This window comes from Pimephales promelas, chromosome 25, assembly GCF_988280905.1.
Source record: "Pimephales promelas chromosome 25, fPimPro1.hap1.1, whole genome shotgun sequence".
In the NCBI taxonomy this organism is placed as follows: domain Eukaryota; kingdom Metazoa; phylum Chordata; class Actinopteri; order Cypriniformes; family Leuciscidae; genus Pimephales; species Pimephales promelas.
In genome coordinates this window covers 19,656,919-19,673,380 of record NC_142793.1, presented here as the reverse complement: position 1 = coordinate 19,673,380, position 16,462 = coordinate 19,656,919, and the positions used below count along the sequence as shown (strand labels likewise).

At 38.7% G+C, this 16,462-nt stretch overlaps 2 protein-coding genes across 2 annotated transcripts in view; one reads left to right on the top strand and one right to left on the bottom strand.

The window, feature by feature from the left end:
- Positions 1-1,041: 1,041 nt before the first annotated feature.
- Positions 1,042-10,034, top strand: pkmb (pyruvate kinase M1/2b). Its single transcript, XM_039657739.2, has 11 exons — positions 1,042-1,059; positions 1,883-2,058; positions 2,878-2,969; positions 3,547-3,678; positions 3,771-3,957; positions 4,091-4,361; positions 5,340-5,490; positions 5,588-5,740; positions 7,090-7,256; positions 8,397-8,578; positions 9,531-10,034. The coding sequence occupies exons 2-11, from the start codon at positions 1,908-1,910 to the stop codon at positions 9,635-9,637; spliced, it is 1,593 nt and encodes a 530-aa protein (XP_039513673.2). The 5' UTR covers positions 1,042-1,059; positions 1,883-1,907; the 3' UTR covers positions 9,638-10,034.
- Positions 10,035-12,095: 2,061 nt separating this feature from the next.
- The window catches only part of hcn4l (hyperpolarization activated cyclic nucleotide-gated potassium channel 4l), a 28,020-nt gene continuing 23,653 nt past the window's right edge, over positions 12,096-16,462 (bottom strand). The window contains exon 8 of the mRNA XM_039658109.2: positions 12,096-16,237. Coding sequence (XP_039514043.2) covers positions 14,670-16,237 — 1,568 coding nt within the window. The 3' untranslated portion in view covers positions 12,096-14,669. The remainder of the gene's footprint in view (positions 16,238-16,462) is intronic.

Genomic DNA, 16,462 nt, shown 5'->3' with positions numbered 1-16,462 from the left:
TAACAGGTAGCCCCGCTCTCACGCCAGTAAACACGTCATCAGAAAGAAGAAATGACTCTGAAACAAGAAGTGGAAGTGTTCTTGGTTAAAGATGAATGCACATTAGTAAATAATTATGTGCACGGATAAATAATTTATAATAAATCTTACAAATTAAGAATTGTCCATTTCGATTTAACGGTGGCTTTGAAAGCAGGTAGAATTAGTTACTGTGGTTACTGTACACCTGAACTAATTTTAGACAGGAAGCTATGGACATTTAAAGGTCACCCATATGCCTACTGTTACCATCTATCCATCAACTTAAAGGGTAAGTATGTGTAGTGAATTTAATGACAGAGTAATTATGACAATACACACAATATTTTGATATAATATATGCAAAACTTCAGATGATCTGACCTTTCATGATCTGTGGAAATGGCATTCAGAGTGGGCATCGAATCAAATGAGCAAGCCTTTCTATCATGGGCATCAAAGTTTCAGCTGTAGGCCTTGAGCTATTATTAGTACTCCAGATGCCAGTAATGCCTGGTATTTATGAAATGACATGAAGGAGTGGTGAGGGTGTTGGGGGACTGTTTACTGTTCTTTTCATTGAGTGAAACAGGATCATACAATACTCTGAACAGCAATACAAAATCAAAATGGCAAGCAAAATTTAAATCTTTCAACATGGGAATTTGAATTCATAATTCGCTTTTAGTTCGTTAAATCCCAAAATAAAAACATCACACTTACTTCAGATGACGGTCTCAAGTTCATTCCTATTTACTTTCAGGTGGCGTCTGATTAACTTCATTCGCTCAAGATGAAATAACACCTAATACATAACAGAAGTATATACATATAATCAATATATTTCGTATTATTAATATTATTAATGTAATAATCATATGCGCTGCATTGAAAATACCGAACTATAATATCCATCCGATCCTGTCGGAAGAACACGCAGAGCCTGTGGGAAGTAGTGCCGGTCAGTTCAGACTGGATAAGTTCAGACGGTGGCGGTGATAGAGCTCAGAAGTTCTGACCTGCAGGCGTTCATCTTCTGAGGTAGGAGGACAGAGGATCTAAACAGCGAAGATCAAACTCACTAGATGCTTATTACGACCTGAAAACAGGCTTTAAATAGACGTTTTAACCTCTAAAATAAATGTATTTGAACCATTCCATAAATATAATTAGATTTTGGAGATATGGTTATTTATTGACAAATTACACACACTACTCGAATATGTTTAGTCAAAACTTTAGCATATTCTGATGTTTATGGATATTTGATGTTTGTTTTATATGTATTAAAATATATTCTCGAAAAAAAAATATTGTTTTGTATTAGGCTCATTCAACATTATTGGGTGATTATTGTACATAACATCATTTAATATGTATGTTCATTAATAATAATGTACATTTGTACATAATGTACACATGTACATTTTAACCGTAGTGAAAGTTAACATAATTCAAATGTACTGTATTGCAACTTCGTCAATACAGATGCGTAATAACAAATACACTTAAATACATGACAAACAAGTTTCAATAGAAATTACATAAAGCATATTTTAGAATACAATTAAAATGATAAAATTCCATATGAATAATTATGCACTTAAGTCCTATGGGTCTAAAAACACTCTAAAGTTCAACTAATGCCATTTAATATAAATGTACACTTTAATACATTTTCATTTAATTACGATTAGCATGCAATTAAGTGTCAAAAACAAACATTAACACTAGTATATTCTTTTAATGTACATTATTTTTTGTAAAAAGTTCTTTTTTCTTTTTCTTTCTTTAATAAAAAGCTCAACATAAACAGTGTCCTTACGTAAGCCACCCAAACATGCTTTGTCCATGTTTCTTCCAGGAATTTCCCAGTCGCAGCTCCAGCCATGTCTCAGACGAAGACTACAGATTCTGCCTTCATTCAGCAGCAGCAGATGCACGCTGCTATGGCAGAAACCTTCCTGGAGCACATGTGCTTGCTGGACATCGACTCTGAACCCACAGTGTCTCGCAACACAGGCATCGTCTGCACCATCGGTTAGAGGACCACATTAGGAAGTTCTTAAAGGACTAGTTCACTTTTAAAAAAACTTTTGCTGATAATTTACTCACCCCCATGTCATCCAAGATGTCCATGTCCTTCTTTCTTCATTCAAGAAATTAAGGTTTTTGATGAAAACATTCCAGGATTTTTCTCCATATAATGCACTTCAGTGGGAACCAAACAGTTCAAGGTCCAAAAGACACTTTCAGTGCAAACTTTAAACTGTTCAAAGGGCTTTTCGATTCCAGACGATGAATAAGGGTCTTATCAAGCGAAACGATCGCTCATTTAATAAATAACAACGTTTGAGTTTTATAAGCTCAAATGCTCGCCTTGCTCTGTTCTGTGACGCACGTTTGTGACTCTCCTGTTCGAACTCGTTCATCAAAATTAACAAATTTTTTCCGAGTCATTTGATTCATTCAGCGAACGAATTGACTCGGAATAAGATTTGTTCATTATGATGAACGAGTTCGAACAGGAGAGTCACAAACGTGCGTCACAGAACAGAGCAAGGCGAGCGAGAATCGTTTAAAGCCCTTTGAACAGTTTGCACTGAAACTGTCTTTTGGACCTTAAACCATTTGGTTCCCATTGAAGTCCATTATATGGAGAAAAATCCTGGAATGTTTTCATCAAAAACCTTAATTTCTTTTCGACTGAAGAAAGAAAGATATGGATTTCTTGGATGACATTGGGGTGAGTAAATTATCAGCAAAAGTTTTTTCAAAAGTGAACCACTCCTTTAATGCAAATGGTCCCTCAAAACCTTAAGGAAAAGTTTCCAACATTTAATTTTTTTCTTAATGCAGGACCTGCTTCCCGATCTGTGGAGATACTGAGGGAGATGATCAAGACCGGCATGAACATTGCACGTATGAACTTCTCCCATGGAACTCATGAGGTACACAATCGCATCTATTCCGCAGTCTATTAATCTTAATTATTAATAATAAGATTTCTTCAAAAGTCTCTCACCCCCTTATAGCTATAGACTTTACGTTCGTACTATCGTAGATCCTCCGTTATTGGTGCATTTCCCATGTGTCTCTTCAAATGTCACAAGTTGTAAGCTGATCTTGTCAGCCGCTCTGATCCGTCTGCCTACACACGTTATGTAATGAAAGGGATGGCAACCAAAATATAGACTGAACTATACAGAACCGTACAGACCATTCATGTTTATTCAGATGTAGTTCAGAAGCTGTCAAATGTTAGTGTGGGTCCTTGGAAACATAACCTCTCTCTCCCTGATTCTATATATACCTCTCTGTCTCTGCCTCAAGTCTGCGATTAGACAGACAGGACAGAGACTAGCATGGCGATTGAGCGGTAGACTTTACTGCAAAGACATGTGTCTATCAACTCATGCTGTCAATGGTAACCCCCATTTAAAAATAACCTCTCTTATGCTAACTTAAAGTTAAAATTTAAAAGCACTGACACTTAATTTTACAGTACATAACCTTTTTTTCATGCAGTACCATGCTGAAACCATCAAGAATGTCCGTGAAGCCACTGAGAGTTTTGGACCTGGTAGCATTGAGTACAGACCTGTGGCCATTGCCCTGGATACTAAAGGCCCTGAGATCAGGACTGGACTTATTAAGGGCGTAAGTGTGGCGTTTCATTCTCAGATGTCTTTTTCAATATTAGAAACTTATAGATCTATAGGTCTAATTTCTCATCTATTTGATTTCTTCAGAGTGGCACTGAGGAGGTCAAGCTTGTCAAAGGTAACATAATCAAGCTCACTCTGGATGACAAATTCATGGACAACTGCGATGATAAAACCCTGTGGTTGGACTACAAGAACATCACAAAGGTGGTGCAGCAGGGGAGCCATATTTTTGTGGATGATGGTCTTGTTTCACTCAAGGTTAAGGAAATTGGTGAGTTCCAAGTTCAATGAATCTCTCCTCCCATTACCACATAAAATGTACAACCCTTTTGCACCATAATATAAGTGATGCATCATGGCAGGACTGCCAAATTTCAATGTGTTAACATGGATAAATGTTCCAGGTTCTGATTTCCTGAACTGCGAGATTGAGAACGGAGGCATGTTGGGCAGCAAGAAAGGCGTGAACCTGCCCGGGGCCAATGTTGACCTGCCCGCATTGTCTGAGAAGGACATTAAGGACCTTCAGTTTGGTGTGGAGCAGGGCGTCGACATGGTTTTTGCCTCCTTCATCCGCAAGGCTGCTGACGTGCAAGCTGTCAGGAAGGTGCTCGGAGAGAAAGGCAAGGATATCAGGATCATCAGCAAGCTGGAGAACCATGAGGGTGTACGCAAGTGAGTGATATTATAAATAATATTATATATATATATATATATATATATACAGTATAAATTAGGAATGCACCAATATGAAAATTTTGTCCAATACGATGATTCTTTAAATTTGAAAGCCGATAACCAATATATATTGACCGATAAATCTAAATCCAATTTTTTTTTTATAATTTTGAGAGCCTGATTACAAAAACAAAAGTCTCACCATTTAAAGCCTTGTCCCACGCACACAATTATATGTATTATATGCAATATTATATATATATTATATAATGTTCTCATTACAATTTTATGTAGCTGATATGAGAGCACATGTTGCATTAACCCTATCTTCCTTTTTTGAAGTGATTCCAATCATATTTCAAACAATTCAAAACCATCATGGCGAACAGTGCTCATTAATAATTTATCGTTTTTTATACATTGCCCAAATTTTCTTTTCAGGCCAATAATCATAACATTAAAAATCAATGCATCAAAGAATTCAGAAAGAAAATATATATATTGGTTTTCACAAAAATATAAAGCAGCACAATCATTTTCAACATTGATAATAATAAGAAATGTTTCTTGAGCAGCAAATCAGCATAGGATCATGTGACACTGAAGACTGGAGTGATGTTTATTCACATAGAAAACAGTAATCGTAAATATATTCACGATATGTTAAACAAACAATAAATAGTGTAATGGAAATGATCTGTTCTATTTTGGTTTCATGGTTTGCCTTTATTCATTATTAGTAGTTAATTATCCCACACCATTTTCTGTTTTTCCAATTAGCTCAATGTTATTTAAACCCTGAGTTCTCTATAGTGCTGCTGTGTCCTGGATTGTTTGTGTTGTGTGGATATGCTACCTGTTCCCGGAGCCAGTTTGATTTATTTATTAAAGACTGTTTGCTTCGTGAATTCCGCTACAACCACCCATGCAACGTTACAGTGAGTTTGTTGCTCTGATTATTTCTTATTTGTGTAGGTTTGATGAGATCCTGGAGGCTAGCGATGGTATCATGGTTGCCCGTGGAGATCTGGGTATTGAGATCCCTACTGAGAAGGTGTTCCTGGCTCAGAAGATGATGATTGGTCGTTGCAACAGGATTGGGAAACCAATCATATGCGCCACACAGGTTAGGACTGATACCATGCAGAAGCAAGTGAGCCGGCTCAGTTCAGCGAGCACGAATTGACTGTTGTTCATCCACCGATTTTCTCTTCGACTGTCAGATGCTGGAGAGCATGATAAAGAAGCCCCGCCCCACCCGCGCCGAGAGCAGCGACGTGGCCAATGCCGTGCTCGACGGTGCCGACTGTATCATGCTGAGTGGAGAGACCGCAAAGGGAGAATACCCAATAGAGTCTGTGCACATACAGCATCAGGTTTGATCAAGAGCGCCCCCTTCTGACTGTGCCCTGACTGGTGATAAGTGTGGCAATGCTAATATTCTAACATACTGTAAGTTTAGCATGCTAAGCATAACATTCATGTAATCCTATCCCAGACCTCTTAACTCTAGAAGCACAGCTAGCAAAACTAAACAGTAGCTTAATGCAATTAAGTGCACTTCTGTTTCGCAAGAGTATGTTAGCCTACCAGGATTTGTGCTTTGACATGCTTGTTTCTGTGCCATATGTAATTACGATTATCTGTTGGGCTGCTGTGGCGATGATTTCTTGCATACTAATGAGGATCTGCAACATGCTAGACAGTTGCAGCTTCTTCATTCACTATCAAAGGTTCCTTATCAAATTTACCAGCTATCATGTTTTTTTAATCATTATCATTATCAAACGAAGTACATTTCCAGCAATTAAAGTATTCTGGTGGTATCATGATACCAATGACGGTATCAGATGCTAATACTGTGATCTAACACTAAGGGCCAGATTTAAGCCAGCGCAAACCCTCGTTTGCCATTAAAAACTACTGTCAGGATTTACTAAAGGCACAAGGTGAAAAATTTGTGCTGAAAAGACGTGGACAGGGTTGTTTTTGTGGCTGTGCATTTGTAGGAGTTTCCCATTCAGATGAAAAATGTATGGGAGGAGAATATTGAATTCTTCTCAATATTCCTTGTTGATTCACTTAGGTTTGCGCTTGTCAATTTACTAGTATTTGCGGCATTATTTAATACTGCTCTTGGTAGAATGACTGCTCTCCTTAGTCATTATGGAAATGATCCTGCTGCATCTGTGTTCATTAATTTGTGCGTCGTCACTGTCAGTAGATAGATCACATGCAGATCTTTCCACTCCCAATGGCTCTTTTGTGGAATTGCGCTCTAACGCTAATTTAGCCTGTTTAGTAAATCTGGCCCTAAAGTAAATCTGCAGCCACATTTACGAAATTTGGGTGACAAAGACGTCCATTGTCTGTCAATGTAGTGATGCACGAAACACCACTCATATGGAAGTCAAATTCAAACCAACCAGCTTTCTGTTACGCATTAAATTTGCATTAAAAACATGAATCCGAATGCAAATTCTGCGTGGGAATATCTTGAAATTCCCAATCAATTGGATTCCAGTTAAAATGACTATTAATGTATTTATTTATTTTGTCCATTTTTTACCATATTATGAATGTGAAATCTATTCAATTCCTATTAAATTACTGGATTTCACTGAACAACAGTAAACGTGTCCACGCCTTTAGTTAGAGCTGCATTCGCTTGACAATAAAATAAGGTTGTTGTATCCTCATTTGTTTACATTTTTTGTTGCCTCAGATCGCCCGTGAAGCCGAGGGCGCCATGTTCCACAGGCAGTTGTTTGAAGAGCTTCGTCGTACTTCCCATCTGACCCGTGACCCCACAGAGTCCGTGGCCATTGGTGCAGTGGAAGCCTCCTTCAAGTGCTGCGCCAGTGCCATCATCGTCCTCACCAAGACTGGCAGGTCAGAGACAACCTTTAAAACCCTAAAGTCTTACAGTGGCATTTACACACACACACACACACATGGTTCTAATATTAGGTACAGTAAGCTCAACTCAGTGTTGTGCACATGAGCTAAAGAATGTAAAACTTATGAATGTAAATGCTTTGAACTATGCACCTCCTCTTATGCCATTTTAAGAGAGATTTTGCTTCCTCTTAAAACACATAACACACAGTTGTGTAGAAGTTAGCCACATTAAAGAGTCTCTGTCTCTTTGTCATTCTCATACATTATCCGGGTTGCCTTGTGGCTGATCGAAATGCATCTCGTTACACTGAGCGAGACTGACCTTTGCGAGTCTGATCTTTGCAGGCCTGAACCTTGACATTTCATTGGCTAATTTAAACTCCTTATTCACTTGTCCCGCAGTAGAGGCAAAAGTGCACACTTGCTGGGACTTTTACACGGGAGTACGTGCTTTAGACTGACTCAACCAGAGGAGATCCTATTTCAAACAAGCATTTGAATTACATCTATTTATTGCACAGCTATCTGGAGTATTTGATTCTGATTGGTCAGGTGCATCATGCTGTCTCGTATTTTGTATAATAGTTGCTAAACTGAATAATTGACAGTGGTACACTTCAGGTTTATGGGGTTAAAGGGGTAGTAATGGTGCAAGGGCACGCCTTCTGGGAGGGGGGACTAATGTCACGTGTATGTTCTGTTTTGGTTAAATTCTAGTTCCTGTACCTGCTTCCTTTGTTCCCGTTTTCATGCCATTCGCGTTTATTTGGTTGTGTATTATTTCCTGTTCCAGCTTTTGCTGACATGTATGTTTTACATTTCAAATATTAAAATACATGCATCTTATGTCGTCATGACCGCATTTTAAAAGGAGACTCCATGACCTATAATATTATTCTCTCTCTCTCTCTTTAAAATATAAATAATTTGAATTCATATTAATAATGTTAATTATTTATTACACATAATACAAATATGTATTATTAATTTAAATATTTCATAAGAAGCAAAATAAGAATTTATGACATCATTGTGGTTGAATCTTAAAAGGAGAATAATTAGAATAATAATATTATCATTAAGAATCACTTTCTATTATCATCTTAATATTTTGTGTCTACGTCTCCTCAGGTCTGCCCAGCTGCTTTCCAGATACAGGCCACGTGCTCCTATCATAGCTGTGACCCGTAACGGCCAGACATCTCGGCAGCTGCACCTGTATCGCAGCATCATCCCCATCCTCTATACCAAGCCTGCTAATGATGTATGGGCTGAGGATGTGGATCTACGTGTCAGCTTCGCCCTGGAGATCGGTAATGAGACATCTAGACAAATCTAGTACTTTATCTAGCGTGACACTAACAGATGCACATTGATTTAGTCTTTAGTCACTTACCGAGCTGGTTACCTTTTACAGGGATGCAGCTAGGGAAAATCTCTTTGTTTGGTCAATAGCTTTTTTTGTTCAATAGTCGATACAATACAGTTTATACAAAGCTATAATTTGTTGCTTGTTATTGCTAATCAAAGGTAGACAATGGCATTTTTCTTTTAGAGATAATTTAATTAGAGGATATTGAGTGTATACGCCCCTGAGTGCAATATGATGTCAACAATGATTTTGGTTCCTTCATCGCAGACAAGAATATCGATACCGAATATACATTTAGTTACATTTAATGTTAAATCCACTACATCAGAAGTAACTGTAATTAAATTACAGAAAAAATAATACTAATCCCTTACTTTACTTTTTCAAGGGAAAAGTAAATAAATTAGAGTAATTAATTACGTATTAATGCATTACACCCAACACTGATTATATCTATAAAGTTTCAATATTTGACTACATGCGTGTCTCAACTCAGAGGAATGACATCATTGGAATTGCTTTTAGAACGTTTTTGTCCTCAGCTATGAAGAATAAGAACATTTACACTCTGTAAATTAAACTGCTTGACTTTAAACAGCTTGCCTAAGGCCTCAAAGCTAAAGCTAAAAGCTAGCATGTAGCCTATGTAGTAAAAATCACAAGCTGCAATTTAACATGCAGGTAGTAAATAATGTATTATATGTGATCATATAATCTGGGAAAGGTCATAGAACTTGCATATTGTTGTCCTATTGTTAGCTAAATGAATACATATAAATGTAAACGATTAGATGTGGTCAAGAGTGTTTGATATATCCATATATCAGACACTAAAACCATTTACGTTTGTACATGTAGGCCTAGTTGTTTACAACCTCCATTTTGATTTTCAGGTAAGACCCGGAAGTACTTCAAGTCTGGCGACGTTATAATCGTTGTCACAGGCTGGCGCCCAGGATCTGGCTACACCAACACCATGCGCATTGTTGTGGTGCCTTAAACACAACCTCATGAACTGTGAACCCAAATGTTTTCACATGCAAACAGCTGTTCATCCTCCAAACAAGATATTCAAGTCCCAAAAATAGACTTGTGGTGTTGTTCACATACTTTAAATTCCCATCAAACTCATGTTATGTCAAGGAAATCCTTTTAATCCCCTTTCATCCCACTGCAAAATTATTTTCATCAGAACTGTACTGTATGTTTTTACAGTGACCTTTTGAGTATCCTGAATTTATTAATGTATTGTGGAATTCCATTATTTTCCCTGTATGTTTTTTTCCTCTCTTTGAAACATCTTATCGTTTTGTATTTGTGCTTTATTACACAAGGCGTACTGGAAAATGCAAATATTCCAATAAAGCCACCTGGTGGACTAGATTGAAAATACAGAATCTCGAAAATTAGGTCAGTCCAATGTCATTTCTCTGTGTTGTTGATGAGTTTATACTTCTAAATAGCACCTCATGCAAAGTCATATCAAATATTTTTGAGAAATTATATTCAATTGTTGGCTACATGCTTATGTGCTTGGATTAGAAAGTTCTAGATTTATTTAGCTATCAGTGTGTACTCGATTAGCTGTAATATTAAATTACCTGAGATAAAAAGAAAGGTAATTCATTGGCTGTAGACAGTGGCCACTAGGGGTCAGTGTGTAATTGGAAACCCAAGGCGCATTATTAAAAACAAAACATGTTAAACGTTCATAATTTAATAATCATTTAATTTATCTGGCCAATGCTAGCGACAACTGAATATTACACCGGGAGGAGGGTGCTGAAAAAAAAAAGCACGGTCTAAATAAAAGCGTGTCTTCTGAGCAGGAGCCATTCGGTTGCAGAGTGAGTCAGCAGTCCTGATACGCAATTAAAATTTACACTGTAACTTTTCAAACTTTCTCAAGGGTCGACAAAAAGGGGAAACTTCAGGGCATCCGGTTTCATTGCAAACTAGGGATCCATTTGGCATTAATATAAGGGGATCACGCTGTAATTAGCAGGCCTTGCAGTCTGGGTGTACCTTGGCTGCATTGTCAGAGTGACAGGGATCAGCTGGTCAATTTGTATGCAAATAGGGTGAGGCTTAGCCAGACTTTGATTTGCCAGCAGCGCTCGCTGACATCAAGCCGCTATGAGTGGAATTCTTACGAAGCATCAGCGCTAGAACGGGATAAAATATAATAGCTGCCTGCCATAAACACCATTTCAGCCTTGGGTATGTTCTTTAGAAGCCATGAGAAGGATAATAACGTTACTTCTCTGGCGAGCATCAGATCTGAGCCTAACGTGCAGATTAGATGCTCTGTTTCGCGATGATACTGATAGGGGTTAAACAGTCCAGTATAGTGGGGGATGGAGAGCAAGCAGTGGGAGATTGATCCACTACTGTCTCGGGGAAGTGGACGATGCTATCTCAGTTCCCCACTGGAGCTACATCGAGGAGCGCTGGAAAGACTCAATAAGTAGGAGAAAACAGCAGTGTGAATTTTCAAGGACACGACCTTGTGATTCTCTTGTTCTGTGGCAGACTTACAGAAGCCGTATATGCTCGATTCGAGATGATGTATGAACAGTATTGTAATAGTAGTATTAATAGTATGTATTAACTTGTTAACAGCCGTCGAACTGATCCGAATCACATGTCCAACTGAACCGTCCATGGTTAACTTACGCCGGAAGTGATCTCTCGTGCGTCTACGTCACGCAATGTTTACACGGAGATTTCGGAAGTTTTACCTTTCACTAAACATATTTAGACTTATCGAAATCGTCTTCCATTGCACTTTCCCGTATATCTAAATATGTTTAGTGAAAGATAAAACTTCCGAAATCTACGTGTAAACAGTGCGTGACGTAAGTTAGACGCGCGAGAGGCGGTTCACTTGGAGACGGTTCAGTTGGACATCTGATTCAGATCAGTTCGACGGCTGTTAACAAGTGGTAAAAACTATATAAATACTGTTCGTTTTATCACACAAACTGCTCGTTTCATGTGGTCTTAGGCCATCAGTGTGTACTTACATTCACGAATCATTAAATCATGTTTAATTTTGACTTCTCTGTGTGTGCTCTTTGAGGTGGACCCCCTAACCTGCATTATTATATGAATGACAGACAACACCGGTTTGACTGAAAAATGTCAAAATTGAAAATACTGTGGAAACAATACAAAGACACCTACATCTTGGATGCCCTTGAGGTAAGCTAAAACATATCAAAAATTAATTTCAAAGTGAATTATCCCTTTAAATGTATCAATATAGGATTCATTAATGGCTGCTAAGAGAGTAGGCCCAGACCCTGAATTTCTTACATCACGAATTTACAAGTTAATAGGTAAATCATTTTACATAACTATAGTAAATTAAAATATACCCATTTGCAACATCAAGGAACTTGACAGATTGTTTTTGTACCGCTAAAATAACTGGAAGCCACTCTAACAAAAAGGGGGGTAGGGGGTGGGGTAGGTATTGTTTGCTGCATTTAATATCATTGGAAATTAAATGAATGTGGTATCATTAACAGCTCTGATACAAATATAATAAAATATGGAAGATGGTACATGGTCAGGAAGAAAGAAAGATAAACAAAGGTCATTATAACAAAGACAAAGGAAAACAGTATAATAATTATTATTATAAAAAATTGTTTACAATTATTTATCAATTAACAGTTCAAATGAAGTACCATAGCTATACTCATGAATATTTGTACATACATGATTATTCAGTATTCATGATGAACATTATATTCTGCAATATTTTGATTCTGAAGCATGTTAGTCATATTACATCGTTACTATAATTATCATTTTAAACAAGGTAAAGTGAAACACTGACCAAATATGGCAAGTTGACTATCTTCCAACTCCAAAAAAAAAAAGAAAGAAAGAGGGAAACAAAGGCTGTAATTGTTCAAAATGTGAAAATATTGCGCTATGTTTGTAAATTGGGAAGGGGACAGTTTGAAGCTGTTTTTATTAATATTGAAAGTGCACTGTATACTGATGCATAATGACACAACGTGTTCATCGTGGATATGCCATATGGCTTGACCATTTTGCCATACAGTGACTATAAAATCTGTCTTGAAATATTAAAATTTTTAACCCAAAATGTGCATCCTTTATGAACTCACTGGCCATCCATACATGACACTCTTGAGGCTGTCTGTAATGACGTTGGTGGGGTTTAAATGCTACTGTATAACCTCACTTTGGTTATGATAAACAATTAATGCACAGAATATTGTAAAATGCTACAACATAAATGCACAGTAAAACGCGCATACACTCACACTCCTGAAAAAGAGAAATATTACAGTGTAATGCATTGTGTGCTCTGTAATACTAACAAAAATCTCTTTGATGCTTTGATCACATAGCACTCTCATTTGCATTTTGCCTTGCAATTTTATCCGACTTCGATGGAGGGAAAAATGTTAACTTGAAAAAAATCAGGCTCAGAAAATTAAAATAATAATATGATAATCCAATGCATATTGCAAGAATGGAACAGAATTGAGTGGAAGGACCGAGTGTTGCATAATGACAGTATCTGTAGACTGATGGTGACAGTATATAGAATATGAATATACAGATTAACAAAACAAACACATACACAATACATAGATATATACATAGACATGTATTATAAAATCATATAAATTATACAATATATAATAACCTGGGACAAAGCAGGGAATTTTCATGATCAAGCTGTGTAAGCTTTGCTCAAAAGGAAGGACACTTAGAAAAATACTATTCCTCCTTTTACCACCTGCCGAATATGCCATGTCTTAGCAGGTGCTAAGGTAACTATTGTGTTAGCAGAGTTATTTCATGTTAGTCTGATGTAGTACCTATGCTGCAATGCATCTCAAATGGTCAAAAATGTTTAATTTCACAGATATGAAATACATACTAACCAAAACATGTATTGCACAACCAGAAAACATATTGCAACCTCATGCAAATTGTGGGGTAGCCTATAAACTAACTGCATTATACAAAATGTGCATTTTAACAGATGCCAAATGGACGTTAAAAGATACAAACCAAATTCTAACATGACTTGTGTAACTCATGAGCTTTGGTAACTGCAGTGGGCTCTTTTTTTCATATTTGTTGTGTCACTGCCATTAACAACCCCCCAGTATGTTTTGTTTGACAGGAAGAGAACTGCAATTTACAGATCAACCTCTGTGCACGTACAAAAACCAAGCATACCGTTTTATTGCTTAAGTACTGCACAAATTCACATACAAAGCGCATACAAAATGATTGCAAAACATTCTTAATGTTCTCGGTTCTGTTGTGGATGTGAGGGTGTAATTCCCTGGTGTCCAGACACTAAGGCAGTATTGTTACAAAAAGGAAAGGCCATAGATACTGAGCAGTACCTCTTTGTCAGCAAGGAGATATGGGGTCAAGGTCAAGCGGAAAGTTCATACTAGGTCTAGATACTAGGGATGTTGAGGGCTAGGTTTGATTGTGCATGTGTGAATGTTTGTGTGCATCTCTGTTTGTATATATACCTGTGCCAGTGCCACCTGCCCGGGGAGACCTGTACGACGTGTTCTTTCACAGTGACTGATGAAGTGCGACGGACAAATGTAGATTTGCTTCCCTGACCCAGCATAATTCCCTTCTTTAAAAAGACCACACTATTATAACATTACAATAGCAATCGCACACTCACACGTACACACAATCACAAACATACATACATCCTTTAGAATTATTACTTTGAAATAACTTTTTTTTGGAAGTCATAATTTGCATATCCCTATACAGTCTTATCATCAGACAATAATATTGCAAAAATTACTGACAGAACATGGAAGACAAATTTAAGTCCCACCTTAATTTTTCTGTCAGTTTTTAATCCATTTCTTCGTTTGGCATAACAAATAGGGAAGTCATTGGACCAATAAAAAATCCAAATAGATGAACATACACCCTCCTTCTCTGGTGAGAAATGTCCAAAAAGTTGCTCAATCATTGCAGGAGGGTGCAGACCATTCTCACAAGTTCGATGGTAGTTTTGGGTGCAAGCTTGGTGTCCCAGGGGTGGACCTATCACTAGACCCATGGGCTGGTGACCCACCTGAGGACCCAGTCTGAGTTATGGACAACTTGGAAGTTTGTCTCGATAGGACAACATGACCAGGTATTGAGCTAAATGGTTTCATAATCGGAGGGGGCGATGGGAGAGGTGAGTAACCTGAAGCCGATCCTCTGTGATGGGATAAGTCTGGCGGTTCTGGTCCTCTTCCAACTAACTTGGACTTTTCAGGTAGTCCTGGGATGGGGAGGGACTTGGAAATGGTGGTTAAGTCTTGTGAGGGTAGGTCAACTAGAGATCCACCCCTTTGTCTTGTTTGAGGTGGTGGTGGAAAGAGTGTCTGAGGGCTTAGGAGTGAGCTTTGGGATCCAGAGATGCTAGCAGGGTTGCTGTGCATGGACATCCTCATCTTCTCCACTGTAGGACTCTGGCACGTGGGACTCCAAGCTGAAGGTGTGCTACATGGGGACACATTTCCAGACCCATATTGTGCAAGGGAAGCAAGAGCAGAGGGTTCTTGGGAAAGCTGGGAAAGAACATCTGGCTGTAGACTAATCTGAGTGTGCTGGGATGGGACTTGTTGGGATGGGATGGGACTTGTAGGACCCGAGACTTGTTCAAGAATGCTCCTGGAGTCGATAGGGGATTCTGTTACAGGAGACTGGGAGGCTGTCCTTTTAACTTTATTCAAGTCTTGACTTGGTTTTGTTGGTTGAGGAATTGGCTGAGCTGAATGAAGTTGGGTCAGGATGGGACTTACAGAGTGCGCTATCAAAGGAGTAAGGGTGGATGTAGGGGGAACTGAAAGCTGGACAGCCTCTCCTCCAACTGCTCCTTGTTGGAAGATACCACGAAGTGATGCAGCAATGCTGGGGAAAGAGGCCTGAGGAAGTTGTGGTTGAGAATGAAGCTGGGCAACACTGAAGTCTTTGGACCTGTGGGAGACAAGGGGTCTATGAGGGTAGAAGATAGACTCTGTGATGCTGGAGGTGGTGGTGGTGACAGTTGTTGTGATGGTGGATGGCAGAGAGTTGGAGGACGGTGGTGGAGGTGTGGAGCTAGATGATCTCTCAGCCCTGAGTGTGTCCAGAATTGGGGTCTCTATACAAGAGCTGAACTGTGAGCTGGTTGATGAGGAGCCACCAAATGCAGCAGCGCCCGAAAGTGCAGTTGGGAACCTTTTTACATATCCTGGCTGGTCTTTCAGCGAGCCAAGCAGCGGGACAGGGGGTCGGAAGAGGGAATGGGGCAAATGGGGGTGGCGAGTCAGGGCAATGGCTACGGAACTGGTGGCTGCGGCAGCTTGTAGTGGAGCCTGAATAAGAGGTGCCCAGATGACGGGGGTGTGGGAAGATGGAGTCGGTGCTGGGTGAGGAGCTGGGGGAGGTGTCTGCATGAGGTGGGCACAATGGGCCATATCCCTGTCGTGCTGCACAATCTGCTGGATGATCTCGTTTTCTTGGTAGTTCAGAACTCCAGAATTAAGATCCCGCTGGACCTTGTGCTGGAGGACAGAGTTTTTCTTTCCTGTGAGGACAAAAAGGAAGCATAGATAACAAAATCAATGTAGTTTGACTTAAGCTTTAAAAGGAAGAAAAATGTAAGGCTGGGGAAATTAACATGTTTATTTAATGTGACTAATATGGAATGGTTCCTCTGATTGCTTGAACCTGTACTTGGATCCTTTAACAGGCAATTCCAGAGCTAATCCGTGTAAATGAGTCCACATTAATCAACATGAAATCAAAACAG